This window comes from Calidris pugnax, unplaced genomic scaffold, assembly GCF_001431845.1.
Source record: "Calidris pugnax isolate Ruff unplaced genomic scaffold, ASM143184v1 scaffold24, whole genome shotgun sequence".
NCBI lineage: Eukaryota > Metazoa > Chordata > Aves > Charadriiformes > Scolopacidae > Calidris > Calidris pugnax.
The window spans coordinates 23,917,511-23,936,961 of record NW_015090922.1 but is presented as its reverse complement, the minus strand read 5'-3'; the positions used below and the strand labels follow the sequence as shown (position 1 = coordinate 23,936,961).

The 19,451-nt window shown below is 34.4% G+C and overlaps 1 protein-coding gene across 5 annotated transcripts in view; it reads left to right on the top strand.

Annotated features, from left to right (window-relative positions):
- The window catches only part of RYR2 (ryanodine receptor 2 (cardiac)), a 408,602-nt gene that overhangs the window by 283,735 nt on the left and 105,416 nt on the right, over positions 1–19,451 (top strand). For all 5 annotated transcript variants that reach the window (XM_014950610.1, XM_014950613.1, XM_014950612.1 and 2 more), the window contains 15 exons: positions 319–433; positions 1,023–1,155; positions 2,850–2,953; positions 3,754–3,889; positions 4,556–4,742; positions 5,246–5,351; positions 6,321–6,441; positions 7,683–7,852; positions 8,818–9,038; positions 10,204–10,294; positions 13,716–13,856; positions 14,681–14,844; positions 17,057–17,135; positions 17,669–17,758; positions 18,882–19,019. In XM_014950610.1, the coding sequence (XP_014806096.1) occupies positions 319–433; positions 1,023–1,155; positions 2,850–2,953; positions 3,754–3,889; positions 4,556–4,742; positions 5,246–5,351; positions 6,321–6,441; positions 7,683–7,852; positions 8,818–9,038; positions 10,204–10,294; positions 13,716–13,856; positions 14,681–14,844; positions 17,057–17,135; positions 17,669–17,758; positions 18,882–19,019 (1,996 nt within the window). The remainder of the gene's footprint in view (positions 1–318; positions 434–1,022; positions 1,156–2,849; positions 2,954–3,753; positions 3,890–4,555; positions 4,743–5,245; positions 5,352–6,320; positions 6,442–7,682; positions 7,853–8,817; positions 9,039–10,203; positions 10,295–13,715; positions 13,857–14,680; positions 14,845–17,056; positions 17,136–17,668; positions 17,759–18,881; positions 19,020–19,451) is intronic.

Here is a 19,451-nt window from a genome sequence, read left to right as displayed (position 1 = left end):
CATGCTCTTGTCAGAAAGTGTTTTTATATCTGGAATGGAATTTCTAATGAAAATAGAAGAGCATCCTACTCTGATGTAATCAAGTGATGATTTGGGCAATAATTATAATATGGGAAAAAAAAGGTCAGGTACATCCACAATGTGCATAGAAAAATAGGCAATCACAGGAGATTGAGACTCAACCTGAAAAGTCCCTGATGTAATTTTTCGCCTCGGGTGGTGAAGAATTGCACAGTAAATCAACTTTGTAAATAATGTAATAGGTAAACTATTGGTCCATAACATTTTAATTCAATTTTTTATTTTGTTTTCCTGTAGAGACATCATGAATAATAAAGTATTTTACCAACATCCGAATCTCATGAGAGCTTTAGGCATGCATGAAACTGTCATGGAAGTGATGGTAAATGTGCTTGGTGGAGGAGAATCCAAGGTAAAGCAATTCACTGTTAGAAGAGAGAGTTTAGAATGTAGCTGTTTGCAGCTATATCCTGTAAGGGGCAGAGCAGTCACTGGAGGTACTGAGACCATAACCTCTTACTAACTTCTATTAGCACAATTGTTGATTCAGTTTTTAGAAGAATCTATTCTTCCATTGTAAAGGAAGATACTATTAGCATTGTCATTTTGGATGTTTTAAAGAAAAAACTGCAAATAGCACTCTATATAGTTACTGGATTTTAAAGGTGAGATATTTTTGGACACTAATTAAAAATTGATGCAGTATTACTCTGTGAATCTGAGCATTCGCATTCTTTCACGTTTGAATCTAGAATTTATGGGTGAATCCAGCTCTTGTTTTTCAAGCTTATACCATGATCTTTGGGACTTAAGGAGTTATTTACTTGCTGAGAAAGCCCTGTTGACTCCAGGGTGGAACCTAAACAGTTAACTTCACTGAGGAGCAGTGAATACAGTGCCTAAATATTAGTGGGTTAAAAGACTGTTACATAAATGATCTTTTGCAAGTTTTATGGCTGTCTTAGAGTTTGAGCTTCAGTCTGTTTTTATTTGCTTCTTAGGAAATCACTTTTCCAAAGATGGTGGCAAACTGTTGTCGTTTTCTATGTTATTTTTGCCGCATCAGCAGACAGAATCAAAAAGCTATGTTTGATCATCTTAGCTATTTATTGGAAAACAGCAGTGTCGGCCTTGGTAAGTAATAAATGTGGGGCTTTTGAGATTCTAAACCAAAAGCAGAATCTTAAATCTCCACGTATGTGTGTGTGTGTGTGTGTGTGTGTATATATATATATATATATAAAACCAGCTGAGCTTTTCTGCATTCCTCTGTTTGCGTTGAAGTTTGTCCTTTATACAGTGCAAAAATATCTTCATTAACTGTATTGCTAACTCCAAACAATCCCCTGACACTAGCATTAAGTTGAGATAATTTAATATATGCTTTTTTATATGTGCTTGAACATTAAGATAGAGTCAGTGGTTAGTTGCACATTGTGATGAAGAGAATAAAATCATGATTTTAATGAAGAAAATAATAAATAAGTATTGGCAGCATTTCATTAGGCCTTATTCTGTTGACTCTTCAGTACACCTATGACAGTGGGAGAAATGTATGTGTGTACAGATGCCCAGAAATGAACCTTGACATTTTTTTAAAATGTTAGCCTTTCTTTTCTAGGCTGAAGTGATACATTTATCCTTTATTTAATTTAGTACTTATAATTCAAAAGATATAATTATTTAGAATCATCACAGTAATTTTTTTAAATGATCACAAATTGCTTATTAACGTATAGGTACAGGACAGAAGCATACACTAAAGATCTTTTTGGAGAGAAAGTGCCCAAATCAAATGCATTTGGAGTGCTAATATGAAAACCTTGGCTTTTTCTAATGTTATAATGACTGCCATTTTTTTAAGAAATAGATAACATATAATCTTATATTTTAAAGCTGAAAGATTTTTTTATCTATGAATGCCTTGGTCTTCAGAGCATTCACTGTTATTATATAATGTTTTAGCCATAGTTACATGTCTTAATTGCTTGATCTCCTGGTTTTACAAGCACTGGCCTTTTGGCAGCAAATTGATCAAACTCTGAGGTTTCACTTTCTGCGTAGTGGTTAAGCTGATGGAGAGCACCACGGACAGGCTCCGGTCATCTGACCAGGTCTGCTAATTTGGGGTTGTTGGAAAGGGACAGGAGACATCCAACGGACATCCAATTGTGCTCTCTTTGGCAGCACATATACTAAAATGATACAGAGAAGATTAGCATGGCCGCTGCGCAAGGGCGACACACAAATTCACAAAGTGTTCTGTATTTTAGGGAAGTGATCACAGCCCCAAGCCTGTCAGAGTTTGAATGTCTGGACGAGGCTCTTAAGTCATATAGTTTAGCGTTACGAAGTCCTGTGAGAGGCAGGCAGTTGGACTTGATAATCCTTATGGGCCCCTTCCAACTAGATATTCTATAATGCTATTCTATGGTTCTGTATTTTCAGTTTCAATGTGCTTGATTAAATGTCAGTGGTTTAGGTATAAAATCCCTGCTACCTTTTCCTCAAAACAAAGTTGTGTCAGTTCAGAAAATTAGAAAGAATGAGATCTTAAAACAAAAGTATGTGATGAGAATAGGAATGTGTAAGAAAAGTTATTTCTAGCTTGAACATCTACATTATATTTTGATTTCATATTAATGTCAAATTTCATGTGAGTGCATGATTATTTATTATAAACTGAGTGGTATAAATGATATGCTTATAATTCTGTGCTAACTAATGAGAAAATGTTGTATTTCATTTTAAAAAAATTGTTAATGTATTTCCTATGAATTTGTTGGGGTTTATTAAGTTGGTGTTGAAACTAAGTGTTATTTTAACAGCCTCTCCTTCAATGCGAGGATCAACTCCTTTAGATGTTGCAGCAGCTTCTGTGATGGATAATAATGAACTTGCACTAGCTTTAAGGGAGCCTGATCTGGAGAAGGTTGGTAGCTTCTTTATCAAGCATTTTTTTCCCCTGTAGAGAGGGGAAGATTCGTGTTTTCTGGTGTAATCAAAATCAGTGAGATACATTGTCCAATGTGTTCATCAAGACCTCCGATTCTGGAGATGCTATAACCTTCATAAGAAAGCATCTGTCAGGAGTAATATAAGTGTAGATGGATGTTTCTTGGCATAGGAAGATGGACCATGTGTGTTTAAAAGGACATTTTCAGACTTATCATTCTCATAAATGGTCAGTGAAAAAGAAGCTGTCTGACCTGGTTAAAAGCTATGCTTACAATTCTTACCATCTTCTTACAAAAGGAGAGGGACAACTAAAAACTACTACTGAATTACTACTAGATCTGAATTACAGGAAGTCTTACTGCTGTGTGTTTAAAAAGAAAGGAAGAAAAAGGGCAAGTGAAAAGGAAAGGTTAAAATAAAAGAGGAGACCTGTGAGTTATATTAAAAGACATTTTTTCAAATATGGATAGTGTATAGTTGGGGAATATTACAAAACTGACAAATTTGTAATGGTCAGGGTTGCAAGAGAAATGGCATATAGATAGCAAAGCAGTGATTTAGAGAGAGGAAAAATGGAATTGAGTTATGGCAGAAATAGGAAAGGACTGGGAAAGTGAACTAATAAGTAGGCTACTCTTCTGATTTGCCCAAAATATGACATGGTTTTGTTGGGAATGTGGACACCATATCTGAGACAACATATGAGGATGCTTCCCTTTGAAACTACACTTCTTTTCTATAATTAATGTCTTTTTTATCTTACCTTGCTTTTAGGTGGTTCGCTACTTGGCTGGATGTGGTCTGCAGAGTTGTCCTTTGTTAATTTCTAAAGGCTACCCAGACATTGGATGGAATCCAGTTGAAGGAGAGCGATATTTGGATTTTCTTCGTTTTGCTGTTTTTTGCAATGGTAGAGTAGAAGCCTATGTATTTTGTAACTTCCTCTACTCTTCAAATAAGTTTTCCACATAGTAGTAATACAAGCCAACTTGATAAGTTACTATAAATTTAAAGGACAATTTGCAGAAAGAGAAGAATTATGCAAGACACACAGTAACTTAGATGCCCATTTCACAAGTCATATAGGGTCCTACAAGCCTATGTCTCATTTTTAAGATCCATCTTTAGTCTTTGAAATGCCCACATTTCTTTTGGAAATAAAGTAGAGAGTCCTAAATCTTTTCCTGATAAAACTCGTGCTAGACAGAGAACCAAACCTCTCTTGATGAAGATTTAGGTAGTCCAGTTTTAGTGTTTAACAGTTACATTGGTCCCCTCATTAACTCTCTCACTTGACTATGAGTCTTTATTACAAATCAGTAGCTTCAGTGATGCTTTAAACATCCTTTATTACATAGTTACGACTTTAGTTTTGAATTAAATCACAGGTCTTATTTCATAGCTTTTTTACAATAATAGAGGAGTATGTGCATTTATGTAAGTTTCTCATTATATATAAACTGCTTTTTTGGTTAAAAGATGCATGCATTCTACACTTTTATGTATGTTTTTGTGATTATATTTCAGAAATATTTTGGATATAATCTTAAATGTTGATACATGTTTTGTGTTGCAGGAGAGAGTGTGGAGGAGAATGCTAATGTTGTAGTCAGACTGCTTATCCGTCGACCAGAATGTTTTGGTCCAGCTCTAAGAGGAGAAGGAGGCAATGGGTTACTTGCTGCCATGGAGGAAGCAATACAAATATCAGAAGATCCAACAAGAGATGGACCTTCCCCAAGTAATGGATCTAGTAAAACCCTGTAGGTGCAGTGGAATTGTTTACATTGCCCTCATTTTTGTTTATTTGTTTTATAATCTTAGTCATTAAATGACTTGTTTGTTTTAACATGTGAATTATCAGCTGGATTCCTCCTTGGATGCTATGGGAGACAGAAATTTGTAGAAAGGGGTAGAAAGGGTAGAAAGCACTGTCAAATAATGCTTCCTCTGCACTGTTAATTTAAATAACTCTCTCTAAATATTAAATCTTCTTTAGAATACTGTTTGGTTTTTGTCAGTCAGTAAATAATCAGTCCCCTGACGCAAAATGAGACAGATAAATGGTAACAGTGCAGATGTCATTGCAATCCTTTATGGACAAATTCCATTCTGTGTTAGTCTGCCAAAAGTCCACTAGTTAACAGGAAGTGACCATGTGTAAGCCATTACACCTATGAGCAGATTTTCTTTATTTATTGCTGATGTAAAAACTTCCTTGTATTTTTGTAAACTTTTAATTGTTTTAACGTTTAACTAATTACAGTGAAATGGAAGAACAAGAAGATGACACTATTCACATGGGAAATGCAATCATGACTTTTTATGCTGCTTTGATTGATCTCTTAGGACGTTGTGCCCCTGAAATGCATGTAAGTTTTATATTTTCATGCATTGGAAAGTAATGGCATAGTTGTTTTACCGATTGTTCAGTTTTTTTTAAACTATTGTTTTACTCTCTTCATATACTTATTTGAACAAACTGCTTAAATTGCATATGAAAGAGTAGATATTATAGGGCATTCTTTTAAACATAGGAATAAGCATTGTCCCTGGAAATACACATCGATATCTCATAATCTTTATTTACACTGACAAACCTTCTCAAAGATAAGATGTCACTATTTCAGTCATTAGGTGCAAAGAATTAGTCACTCACATCATAAAAACCATGCCCTTACCACGTAGGAAGTAAGAGCTTGATGCTATTAGAAAATATTTGTTGTTTTCAATTCAAAATACCTTTCTGTTCTTCAGAAATTTTAGTTAGTTATGCATAGTTTTTCATTTCATCCTGAAATGATCCCTAGTTCATATAGATCAGTATGAGGTTTGTGCAGAGATTGATAAATAGAGAGAGATATCCAAATAATAAGGTCAGTGTATGAATATCTGTTTTGTTTGAATAAATAAAAAAAAAAAAAGTCTTGTTTTCTCCCTGTCTTGCTGCTTTGTTTAAAACAAAACCAGAACAACTGGGATGCTTTAAAGTGGTAATGATTGATAAGGTCAGAAAAACTGATTTTTTTTAATCTGAAAATCTGCTTTTGCTCCCCCACCCCCTACATTTCAATGCTTTGTTCACCTATTTTACCTAACATTCCATTCTGAAAATGGCCTTATTTTTATTTAATAACCAAACATCTAGATTTCTAGACTTTGCACATTTGCATCCAAAATACAGCAAATTAAGTACAGATTGTGTGAAATTTACATTATTAATTATAAAGGGATTTTGAGAGCAGTCATTCTTGTGTATCTATGGTTAAGGAAATTTCGGGAGTATGAACACATATAGAAGATAAAAAGAATTGTTAATATTTTATTTGTCTTTTCCTTAGCTAATCCATGCTGGTAAAGGGGAAGCCATTAGAATCAGATCAATTCTGCGGTCTTTGATACCACTGGAAGATTTGGTGGGAGTAATTAGTATTCCTTTCCATATGCCAACCATAGCTAAAGGTAAGATGATTGTTCTACTTTTTTTTTCTTCCATCCCATTCTTTACGTCTTAATGACGTATTAATACTCATACTTCTCTCAGTATTTAAAAATGTTATAGGAAAGAAACTATTTAATTTGTGGATTAGAAGAGAAATAGTGTATATTTCAAACGTGTCAAAAATTTTTCTGCATGCTGTAGGTAATAATTCTGTGTACACTTAAATCACTGATGTATATCCCATTAATTTAAACTGAATAAAAAAAATCTATTACAACTATAAAAATAAATTTTAGAATGCATTATTTCTATTGTCATAAGATATTTTTAAAAATTGTGCCTCTTTCCTTGAGAACAGAGTCCTTAGCTTTTGCTGTTCTAACCCTATGAATTGTTTCAAGCAGATCTTACTAAGACACCAAAGTTGTTCTTCTGCAACTATGGTGAAATTACAGGTGTGACATACATATGCAAATACATTTCTTTGTGTTTTCTGCCAATATAGAATTGATTTTGAGGGAAAGGAATTACATCTGCTTTTCTGGGTGTCTAAAGAGAGAACATTATAATTGCAACATGAATTGTCTAGGGACTTACTGCTCAAAAATGGCCAATAGGTTACAGTAGAAGAGAGAAAGAGATCAACCACTCTATTACACCGTTATTTATTTATATTTCAAATAGTGATAGATATATAAGTTGATATCTCAGTGGAACAGAGCGCAGCTCATAGATACAGAATTGTTTATTTGGTTTTGAAAATGAAACTATCAACATTTGAAAACATTTTAATGAATTCCTTCCAGTTATTTCAGAAGTTTTCAGATACAGATGACTTTACGGCACAGTCTTAATTCATTGTTACACATTACAAATATGCTCACCAGTGCTGCATTCCTGCGGTGTTTGATGTAAATTGTTGATGTTTTTTACTTTCTGTCTGCTTCTTCTAAGAAGTATGTAGGTCTGTAGATGAATTAGTGTGTTTCGGGTGCTTCTATTAGGATGTCAACTGATAAGAATCCGTTAATACACAAAGCACGAACAAAAAAGCATATATGGACTTTAAGGTGTATCTGGGTAGAAATTGCCTTATGGATTCTTTTTCAGTTAACTATTTTGTTGCCTTTTTGTAACAAAACACAGGGAAAATGCTTAGATGTTAACAGAGACTCAAAACCTCTGACTAGTAGTAGCATGACTGCCTAGTTTGCTGGTGAAGGATGATCCTTGTCATTGAAGTCTTATTTCTTCCTTTTAGATGGTACTGTGGTGGAACCTGACATGTCAGCGGGGTTTTGCCCAGATCACAAGGCAGCCATGGTTTTGTTCCTTGACAGGGTCTATGGAATTGAGGACCAGGATTTTCTTCTACACCTTCTTGAAGTTGGCTTTCTGCCAGATCTTCGTGCTGCTGCTTCTTTAGATACGGTAAAGGTTTAAGTCTGTTATTGTTTTGATTCCATTATCTTACTGAACACTGCAGTATTTTTCATCCCTCAAAAAAACATTTTGCATTTCTTCATGTGGTCTTCTGCATTTCTGAAATGCTGGATGTTGCTTCTGACCTTTGAGAATCCTTGAAGAACAGTGGAGAAGAATTCTCCAATATGATGCTCAGTTTCTAAAGAACTCCCATTTATACCCATACAATAAGAGATGCAATGCCTTTCCCCAGGAGACTTTCTGAGCTTGTGCATGTAACTGAGAGCCTCTTTCCAGAGATCTAGAGAAAGTGTTCACCTCCATGCATTTCTTAGGGACGTCTACGTTGTTATTTAGGAAATAGCTAATTTTTTTGTTTTAGTTCCTCCTCAAAATTCTTGCTTCTTTTTTTTTGTTGCGAGTCTTATTTCCATGTAATTTTTCTTTGCTGATGTGATCCAGAAAGATCAGATTTAAAGAGCTTATGTGAGGGCTAAAACATGGATTTTGAGTTTCCTATTTGATGTTCTATGACAACATTTTTCTGAAAATAATTATGTTGTTACTTAAGAAAGAGCAGGGGAGGATTTTTCTCTCATTTGGAACTTGGGCTTGATCGTAACACAGAAACACACTGAGTTTTGTAAATGCAAACTTTTCTGGTATAACCTGATTTTTGGAGTGTTCAGCAATTTAATGTTTTAATATAGTCTTCAAAATTGTTTTGGTTTTGAATGGCTATCTTTAGTGTTTATGTTTTTGTTCATTAAAAACAAAACAAAAGCCATCTGTGAGACTTCAGAAGCAGAAAAGAAGTTAGGCATCCTGCTTCTAGTAGGTATTACATCCTGATTTGTGTATTTTGGAAATTTCCCTCTTTATAACTCCTACAAAAGAAAAATTATCAAGTTCTTTTCATTTATAACAACGTCGATGTGACAAATCTAATTTCTGTCCTTTTTAATTCGTAGGCTGCTTTAAGTGCTACAGATATGGCTTTGGCTCTGAATCGATACCTTTGCACAGCAGTCTTGCCTCTATTGACCAGATGTGCTCCTCTTTTTGCTGGCACAGAGCACCATGCTTCCCTCATTGATTCTTTATTACATACTGTGTACAGACTCTCAAAGGGATGCTCTCTTACCAAAGCTCAGCGAGATTCTATTGAAGAGTGTTTGCTGTCTATCTGTGGGTAAGAAAATACTCTTGTCTAATTGATAAAGTAACCCATGATATTTGTAATACAGGACGCATAACTACATCACCAGTAACATAATTAAGGTTTTTTTTCTGGCAGTTGATTGTGATATTTTTAAATACACTGTATTCAATTTGAACTTTGTTAATCTCTCGTATGCAGGCCTCAGATATTTTTGCTGTTACCAAGTTTCTAAAATTAAAACCTTGGTGATTAACTAAGAGGATATGTTGCAAAAAAGACAGAGCTCTGAAAACGTGGAATTGTGCATACACTGAAGTGCCATTTAAGTACTTTCAGCTGCACAGATTGGCAGTGTGATTGATGATCAGTAGATTATACAGTTCTATGGACATGTTTATTTATGTTGTGTTACATTTGAAATCCTAATTAATTACTACTATTGTTATACCTTATTATTAATACCTATGGAGCAAATTTTGTCAGGGTATCTGCAGTTCCAAAACCAGTTAATTATTATCGAATTTTTTTTACTCTTACAGGCTCAGTCATTACAAATTGACTGAAGCATATGAATTCAATTTGTGACTAAAGTTAGCAACATTAAGGCTTTCAAATCACCGTTTGTTTTTAATATTTCACATTATTTTCTTTTTTTGCATAATGTGGAAATGTGTTCAGAAATGATGGACATTTATATTATAGTACTGTGTAGCATTGCTTTATAAAATATATCACATTGACCATTTTATACCATTATGCCCACTGCTGCATGTTTCATTTAGTATATTTAAAGAGTTAGTGCTCTTATGTCTTCATTAGTTTCTAGGAGAACTTTTAAAAGCCATTGAGATATATTACAAGAAATTAATGTTATAGCCTTTTCTCATGGGCATGGTGATCATAATATACAATATTGAATTTCAGTATTTTTTTCTTGTTTGTCTATAGATCAGATTTTTCTCTTCTTCTTTAAATCATTTGATTTGCAGCTTGTTCATAAGGTTTTCTTTGGTATGCAGCTGTTTGCTTCTTTTGGACATCTTTTTTTTTTAGTGCCACAAGCAAAATTCTATTGCTTTATGAATTTGAAGAATTTTAATGGCATAGAACTGACAGGTTCCTTTAATATGTTTATTAATTATTTACATTAAACTATGCTGGTACATCTTTCTGAAATTTTTTTGTCTGCTTTTAGGCAGTTGCGGCCTTCCATGATGCAGCATTTGCTGAGAAGATTAGTATTTGATGTTCCTCTATTAAATGAACATGCAAAGATGCCTCTCAAGGTAGAAGTAGATTTTAATATTCAACAGCATTCCTTGTAAAAAAAATACAACAGAAAATTCTTCCATGGAGAATATTCTCTGTCTTCTTTGTTACCTTATCTCAACTCTGCAATAATCTAAGACCATGATTCGTAAAGCTGAATTGCTGCTTTGGCAGGAATTCAGTCTAACATCCATCCATATGGAATTATGAAGTCTGTGCCTAACGTTTTCTTCTTCTTTAGTTATCTACTTTTTTTTTTAAGCCTATATGGTAATAGAATAGAAAAACCCTTGGAGGGCAGAGAGCAGAATCCAGTGCACAAAGGAAGATAGCAATTGATACTCTGTATGTAACCTTATTTCTGCCCTCTGGGTTGGTTTTCCCTGCTGTTAGACTCTTTCTGTGGTTTGTGCTTGAAGGTCTAAGCCATACATGTTTTTAAATAATCTTTGGGGTTTTCAGCTCCAAAAGATTTCTCCATATCTTTTGATTCTGATGCGTAATGCACAAGAAAAATGTGGTTTTTTCCTTTCTGAGATGGCATATTCCTCAGATTTCATTGGCAGTTCTAAGAAACGTATCATTTGCTACCTTACCTACTGCTATTTTTCAGCAGTCCTTTTTAATGCTTTCCCAGCACAACTGTGAATGAGATATTTAATCTTTTCTTATTTAATATTTCTTTATGCTTTAAAAGTCACATATCAGGATCATTTTACATCTGATATCCTTGCCAGAATTCTCCTCAGAATTATGCAGACTTCAACTAGCCAGATTATCTTCTCTGACTTCAGATGAGGAATTTAAATCACTAGTCTCAAAGCCAGGAGCTGCTGCATGGTCTTTTCCCTGCCAAGGACTTCATAATTTGGTTGTGTCCCCCAGGAAGTGCTCAGTCAAACTAAAGATGCTAGAGCAGCCATTGTTCAGTGCCTATCTGTGAGAAAAGCAGTTGTTAATTTAGCATACAGCACTGAAGGGGACCTTTCTAATGCATTATGACATTTTATGGGCTGCAAAAACCAAATAGATTTAAATCACTAGTCTCAAAGCCAGGAGCTGCTGCATGGTCTTTTCCCTGCCAAGGACTTCATAATTTGGTTGTGTCCCCCAGGAAGTGCTCAGTCAAACTAAAGATGCTAGAGCAGCCATTGTTCAGTGCCTATCTGTGAGAAAAGCAGTTGTTAATTTAGCATACAGCACTGAAGGGGACCTTTCTAATGCATTATGACATTTTATAACTTGACACTTTATAACTTGGCGCTCCATGTGTGGCTATGGTTCTTGGGGTTTTTTGGTGGGGAAAGAACAAACCCATCTCCCTAAGGTCTGTTCATATAGGACAGCAGGCTTTTTGATCCTGAGGGTCATGACTGCAGTGACTTTCCCATATTGCTGAACTGAACAGGAAAGAAATAATAATTAGATCCTTCTGGCAAGTCAGGATCCATCAAGAACCATAGTGTTAGTATGGGCAAATTATTTTGTCCATTGACATCTAAACAAGTAATAGGAGCCTCTGAGGAAAGTGAACTCTTTATCTGAAGTTAGAACTAGAAGTTTTCAAAGGTTTCACTGACAGTAAAGTGATTTTCAGTGATTTAACAGGGGACTCCTAATTGTATCTGCTAATGTGTTTCTGATTTGAAAGTACTGAGCATATTCCTTATGGGCTTGTGCTAGTAAACAGGTTATAGTAGTCTAAAGAGACAGCTACAATTTAGTCGTACATCTGAAAATGTAATTTTTGAATGGGAAGAGAGGAGGAAATCATGAAAGCTAAATCAGAATAGAGTGCTATGTAGTGTGAATAATTTTGCTGCTTTCTACAATTAAAAATTATCTCAGTTTAGGCAGCATATGAATTCAAATCTGTGATGCTTTTCCTGTATAATTTGGTGTGAACTTTCTGGAACAGGGCTGCCTTGTTTTTATTTCCTCTTAAATCATATTCAGTGCTTCATTATGGACTTCTCTAAGACTAAACGTGCCTTTATTCTTGGTTAGATTTAAAAATATATGCATATATGTTAGCACTCACATGTTGTCCAAAAGCAATCCTGAAGTCTGGCCATTGTGTAATAGAATTTATTTTGAAAAAAAAAGTTTTCAAATACATTTTAGACCCTGAGAGTCCATATTTTTAAGACCTCTGTGGTTCTACTTGACTGATAAAAATTCTGTCTTTTTACATTGTATATGTATATAAGTTCTTCTCTTCCTTTTTTCTTTAATCATCTGACAACATAAATAGCAAATAGATAATAATAGATTATTTAAATCTGAAGATATACAAATGGATTATATGGATTATTTTTTTTTCTAGATCATGAAAAGTATAACACAATATTGAGGTTATATTTTTGGTTATCAAAATCCTCACTTCCACGTATCAGGACTTTTTTTTGCGGGGGGGAGGGGGCTTGTCTTTATTTCTGCACGTTTATGTTATGAATATCTACATTTTTCCACCTTGGCATTTGTTCTGGCTAGAAAAAAAGGAATTCTGTAAGCTCTTAACTGACTGTGACTTGTAATGTTTTGCCAACATGCTTTGCAAAGTCATGTTTAAACAGTTCTCTTTTTCTCTAAGGAACTGTTAAAATAAACTCTGAATTAAAATTCCAGCTAAATTTTTTTAGAAATATTATTTGGTTCCTTAGGAAAATCTGCCCTTGAGTGTGACTGGGTTTTCATACTTTGCTGTTGTCAGAAATCTGTTGTTGGGATTGCCTTTATTGACAGAGATACAACGAATTTTTCCTCTTGTCTGTGACTCAGGGACATAGAAGACACAATAAGCCCAAAATTTGTGATGTTTCAGTTTGGCAAATACCTGGTAGCAGGTCCTTGCAACATTTGAGTCCCTGGAAATCTGGAATCTTTAACCACTTAAGAACAAAGTAGTGCTGAAATATGTATTTAATGAAAGAAAGGGGGAGAGGATAAAGCTCCTCAGCCAATTGTGATAGAGGGCAGAGGGGTAGACTGACAGCGGGTTTTACAACTCAGAGATGAGTCACAGTGGGAGTTATTGTTGATTACCTCTCAAATGTGTAAATACTAATTGGGAATTATGTGAAATCATGGTTCTACTATTGTAACCACCAAACAGCAGGGTTTGGAATAGCGGCACACGGGTGGAGGTGAATTCTTGTCTTCAATTGAGCTTTCAGAGTTCTTTTTGGTGTTGGGGAAAATAATCCTCTGTCACATGCTTTTTGCATATGCCACTAATGTTAATAAAAAAAAAGAAAGAACTGCCCATTCTGTGTGTATATCCAATGTCCACCAAGGATTTAAAGAATAGGTACACAACATGGCTTCTTGAGAAAAGTTAGAAATTTTTCTGGCAGTGTCTGTGTAATTGTCGAGTGCCAGAATGGAAGAACATCAACACTTATATTTTATTTGCTTTCAAAATATGTTCTGTTTTAGTTGCTGACAAATCATTATGAAAGATGCTGGAAGTATTATTGTTTGCCAGGTGGATGGGGTAACTTCGGTGCTGCCTCAGAAGAAGAACTTCATTTATCCAGAAAGTTGTTCTGGGGTATTTTTGATGCTTTGGCTCAAAAGGTAATTCATTCTACTGTATCCATCTACTACTGTAAGAGCCTTACTGTGTAAGCTTTTTTATTTAATCTGTCATTTTTACCCAGCTTATATCAACACTGTATTGCCCACTTTAAAGGGAAAAATATAGGCTTCAGTAAATTTAAATCTTCCCCTTATAACTTCTGCTTTAACGTTAGTTATACCATTTTGTCTGCTCATTAAAAAAAAAATATAGTTAAGTAATCTTGAGGTGTATCTGTACAGATCAATTACACTTCAGAGCCCTAAAATCAAATTCAAGCATCTGCAGGTGACTGAAAGCTGCACTTTTCTACCTCACACATTATCCTTCCTTCAACCAAGAGCATAGTCCTTTGCATAGTAATTGTAGTTTCATCACCCTTGACTCAATTCTATGTTGGACAAAAGTTTAATAATACACCTTGGTATGTATTTATTGTTCATTCTTCGAGTATTTTTAACCAACCTGCTTAAAATTTCATGAGTTTTATTTCAAATCGAGGTATTTAGAAATGCTATATATATTCCTGTGCTATGTTCTCTTTCCAGACATCTGAAAAATGCCTGATGTTGCTCCCAGTGAAGTCAATACTTTAACCATTTACTTCAGTGAGAGCAAGCATTGATCCTAGCTTTATCTGTGGTATATAATACGGTTTGAACAGTCAGTTTCCTTTTTTTTTTTTTTCTGAACAAAAATCCGATTTCTCACTAAGAAAGCCATTCTGTGGCTGCTTGGTTTCACATATATCTGTATCAGTTTTAGCAGCAATGTTGATAGCTTCTATTCACTACTCACTTTCTGTCCCCTGTGTGTTCTGCAGAAGTATGAACAAGAACTGTTCAAACTGGCTTTGCCATGTTTGAGTGCTGTTGCAGGGGCCTTACCTCCAGACTATATGGAATCAAATTATGTCAATATGATGGAAAAACAGTCTTCAATGGATTCAGATGGGAACTTTAACCCTCAACCTGTCGATACATCAAAGTAAGGAATTATTTTGTTGCAACTATATTTTTATATGGTACATGTTTAAAAAAGGGGTGGAGTCTAATGTTGAGTATGTTGGGAAGTTACAGCTTTTATTCTCTTTCGAACGCTTATCTTCTAGATAAAATTGAGACCTTAACTTTGTGTCTATATGTTTATTTTTTAGTTATGTATTTATTTTAAATCCTATAAAGCAATAAATATCCATCTATATAATTTATTTTTTGGTCAATGTAGAACATTTTTAATGCATTTCAGATAGAACTGTCTGGTTATCTTTGTATGTCTACTGCAAAGAAACCAGTGTGTTTTTAGGAGTAGAAGAGGTAGACTAGTCTGCATCATCGCTGTCATAGTTAACATGTGCCAAAGCACTAATTCCATTGTCTATGAATGACAGTGTACCTACAGAAAATTATGATAATCATGCATTCATGTAATCTTTTTTTATTGTGAATAATTAGGAACTGGACAGAAAGATGTTAATTCTCTCTAGGCAGTCAGACACAAAACACATATCTGAATGGGATTTTTGTGCCCTGATTTTTGAGTACAGCCAGTACCCCATTCTCCTTTTTTTAGAGTAGTTTTACAGCAGTGTGGTTATGCATTGTATCTTGAGAAATGCCACATGCTTCAATTGTCTTTGTGAGCTTTCTGTCTGTATTAACATTCAGAACACAGAATGTCATCAGTAGATTGATACCTTTGTTACAGCATGCTTGTATATGTATGCACATCATAATGTGATAGTAAAACCCATAATCTAGACTAGAATATAGAAATGTCAGTGAATGTTAAAACTCATTAGTTTAGATATATGAAGATTTAAGAAAACTTAATAAGGATATTATACTGTTGTTTAAGTAATCGAAGGTGACTTTATCTGGTGTCATTTCAGAGGAAAATTGTTGATAGCCAGAATATATTTTAAAAACTCAGAAAAAGTTACATTACCAAAGTCATGAGTCGCCTCATTGCTAGAGTCAACAGATCTGTGATGAATCAGGACAAAGAAAGCACTGCTCTTTATCAGTGTCACTTCCAACCTATCCTATATTCTTTTTAACATGCAAATCCTGCATGACCTTGCTTACTAGTCCTAGACCTATTTATATGAAGCTACAGATAATGTGACTGTATTGTACGTGTCAACTTACTGCATTTCTGAAATTATTCAAAGTATTGTAACATTAGTAGAGTTCCCCTTGAAATACACACTTTCAAACGATAAAAAAAACTGGTGGCCATGCTGGATGAATATATTCTGGCTTTTGTGTGTGGTTAGGCTGTTGCAAACTGTTCTTCTGACATAACTTTGTTTTACATTTCTGCTTTTTCCCACCCTGTGACTGAAGATTAAAAGCCAGACTCTTCTACTGCAGTAGATGGCACTGTAACACTTTTTCTGCCGAAATTCTTTGTCTTAGGAAGGAAGATTTTTTTATTTCATAAATGATCAAGAAGTAATTGTTCCCTTTCATTTGTAGGAATGCAGAAAAATACTGATACTTGATAGAGTATTTTGGAAGAGAATTCTGTCTCTAGTGCTTGTTTGAGAGTTAAGGATAGCTGCTTTTCCTTTACCGCTTAAGAAACCTTAATTTCTGCACTGTCTTGTACACCTGTTGAAGGGCTAGTGTATTTATTTGTGGTCTTTTTCTGTTTTTGATAAAAATTTTGATATTTTAATATTTGCTGGGGTGTTGGAAAATAAATCCTTGAGCATATAACTTTTGAGTTACCATAAGTTATAGTGCTTCAAGGTACAGAATAAAATTTATGAATATATATAAAATAGATGATGTGTTTCAAAAATAATGGACATGTGCAATAAGTTACCACCATATTTCTAAAGCTATGGGTCACAATTATATCTTTAATCTTAAGAAAATGAATGTTAGTAACAGAAATATGTGACAAAAAGCATGAGTGCTTGGTAACATTATTGATTTTTTCCCTGCACATGTGTGTTGAAGAAGTAAAGTTTCTATGACAGCTGTAGTTCTCATTCAGTGCCTGTTAAATAACTCCAATTTCATTTTCCTTGTTTTAACTGGGGCTTGGAACAAACTGTATGTGAGGAAACAGAGTATGCTTTGAATGGGTATATGCATTACTAATTATTTATTTGAAAGTTTTCTTCAAAACGAAAGCATTCACATTTTAACATGTGTGGTATAATGGTTATTTTCCTCTTCACTTTCAGCATTACAATCCCTGAAAAGCTAGAATATTTCATTAACAAATATGCAGAACACTCTCATGACAAATGGTCAATGGAAAAGGTAAAATCTATATTCCTGTTAAAGCAAAATCAGAATTTTTATTTGAATCCATTGCATCTTGAAAATACTTTCAATATTATTTTCCATAATGCTACAAGTTAGTATGTAGGTAAGATATAAAACCTACATTTTCTTGAAAAGCATTTGGGGGGAAAGTTCTGTAAGTGCACGAGTATTTCAAAATAGCATTTCATAATCTCATTATTATATTTTTTGTGCAGTTTGTGTGTCCAGTATTAAAAATAGTTCCTCAATTGTAGTGTAGTATTCCGCTCTATATAAATATATAAAATAAGAATGTATTGAAATGTTAGCTTTGTGTAATCATTGATTTTCAAAAAGCTGGCATTCTACATAATTCATTTCATTATGTGTAGATAATATAAATGTTGGTTGAGAAAATAATAGAAAGGAAAATTTAAGGGAACAGCTCTGCAGAAGCTTTGTTCTCTTCCTTGTACCAATGAAAGTAGGATTTTTCACAATTTTTTGCTTTTCCCCATTTTTTGTCCTCTCATTATTGCTGTTTTCAGTTCGCCAATGGATGGACATATGGTGAAACGTATTCTGAATCTGCAAAAGTGCAACCATTAATGAAACAATATAAGTTGCTGTCTGAAAAGGTAAGGAATTTGTTCATTCTTGATCCAGGATGACTGAAAGATTGCTTCACTCACTGTGAAAATATCACCTGTGTTTACATCCCTTTTTAAAAACTTATTCAGAGTATATCAGCTACTATGTGACTGTTGCCTTCCTCAAAATCTCAAAAGGAGATAGAAAGGTTTTACCGTACAATAGATAGGCCGCTCAAACTTTTTTCTGTCATGGCTGAATTTACATGGCATAACATGGTGAAACTGAAGTAAATATTGCCAGTATAGTTTTATACTAAGGTCATACAGGAATGCCTGCTTGCTTGGTGAAGACTTAGGTTTAGGCTTTGCCTGGTCTCCAGCAGAGAGCTATGAAGATGATTAGAAGGCTGGAGAACTTGTTAAATGAAGCAAGGCTGAAGGAACTGGGTTGTTCAGCTTAGAGGGGAGAGTTGATGGGGATATAATCTCAGTTTCCCAGTACCAGAGAGCTAATTAGAGAGAATATGGGTGTATTTTCTTCACCCAGGGATGCACAGCAACAGAACAAGAGCCAATGGATGTAAGTTGCTTCAGCAGTAATGCTTTCTGGAAATTCTTATCTTGACGGCTTAAACATTGGAATAGGTTGTCCATAGAAGTGGTGAAGTCACCTGCACTGCAATTATTGAAGGCACAACATGGCAAGCCCTGATAACCTAATCTTGATAACTGTTGATAGCCCAGTTAGGTTAGTTTTTCTGACCTCAACAGAAGGATGAGCCAGATATGTACAGAGGTCCATTCCTACATCAATTTTTTTTTGTTATTCTATGATTATGGTTTTATTGTTTCATGTAGCAGACAAAACACTGCATTACTCCTGATAATTACTACTCCACCTTTAAGTTCATATCTGAGCATGCCATTAATACAGTTATCCCTGTGATTATCAGTTCCTGGAAGGCCAGAATTCTTCTGCCCAACTCTGAAATGAAAAATATTTTATTTTAATGTTTTACATGATTTAATTGCTTCTTTGCAATATCCCTGGGCCATAAGGGCTGATTGCAGTACATTTATTTGCATCTCAGTATAACCAAACAAAAGCCCAATAGTTATTTTTTGCTCTGCTATATAATAAACACTTATTTGATATGCATTCTTCTAGGAGAAAGAAATTTATCGATGGCCAATCAAAGAATCACTAAAAACTATGCTGGCATGGGGATGGCGAATTGAAAGAACACGGGAGGGAGATTCCATGGCACTGTATAATCGAACACGTCGCATATCTCAAACCAGTCAGGTGAGCCATTTTATTAAAAACTTATTTTTAAAAAAAGACGTGCAATCTTTGATTTTACAAGTAATAAAATAAACCTGTAGCATAAAAATATGTGAAAGCATTTTTCACAAGCAATTGTACAACTCTGAAGATTGGTTTGGATTTCTATTCACTGAAGCTGGAACTTTCTTTCCCTGTTACAAAGTAATATGTTAATAAACGTTTTAAAAAAATCTGAACAAAACTGAAATAAGAATGTATTTTTTCACTTCATCTAAAATTAACTTCTTTATTTAGGGAAATTATTTACATCAGTAGGTGATTATGCATTAATAGTGAGTATTAATATTATTTTAGCCTGCTATTTTTTTGGAATTTGGTGGCTGATGCCTTTAAGAGTGTAAAGAAATAAGATAGATGTATAAATTATTTTTTTTTGGGGTGTTGGGGGGG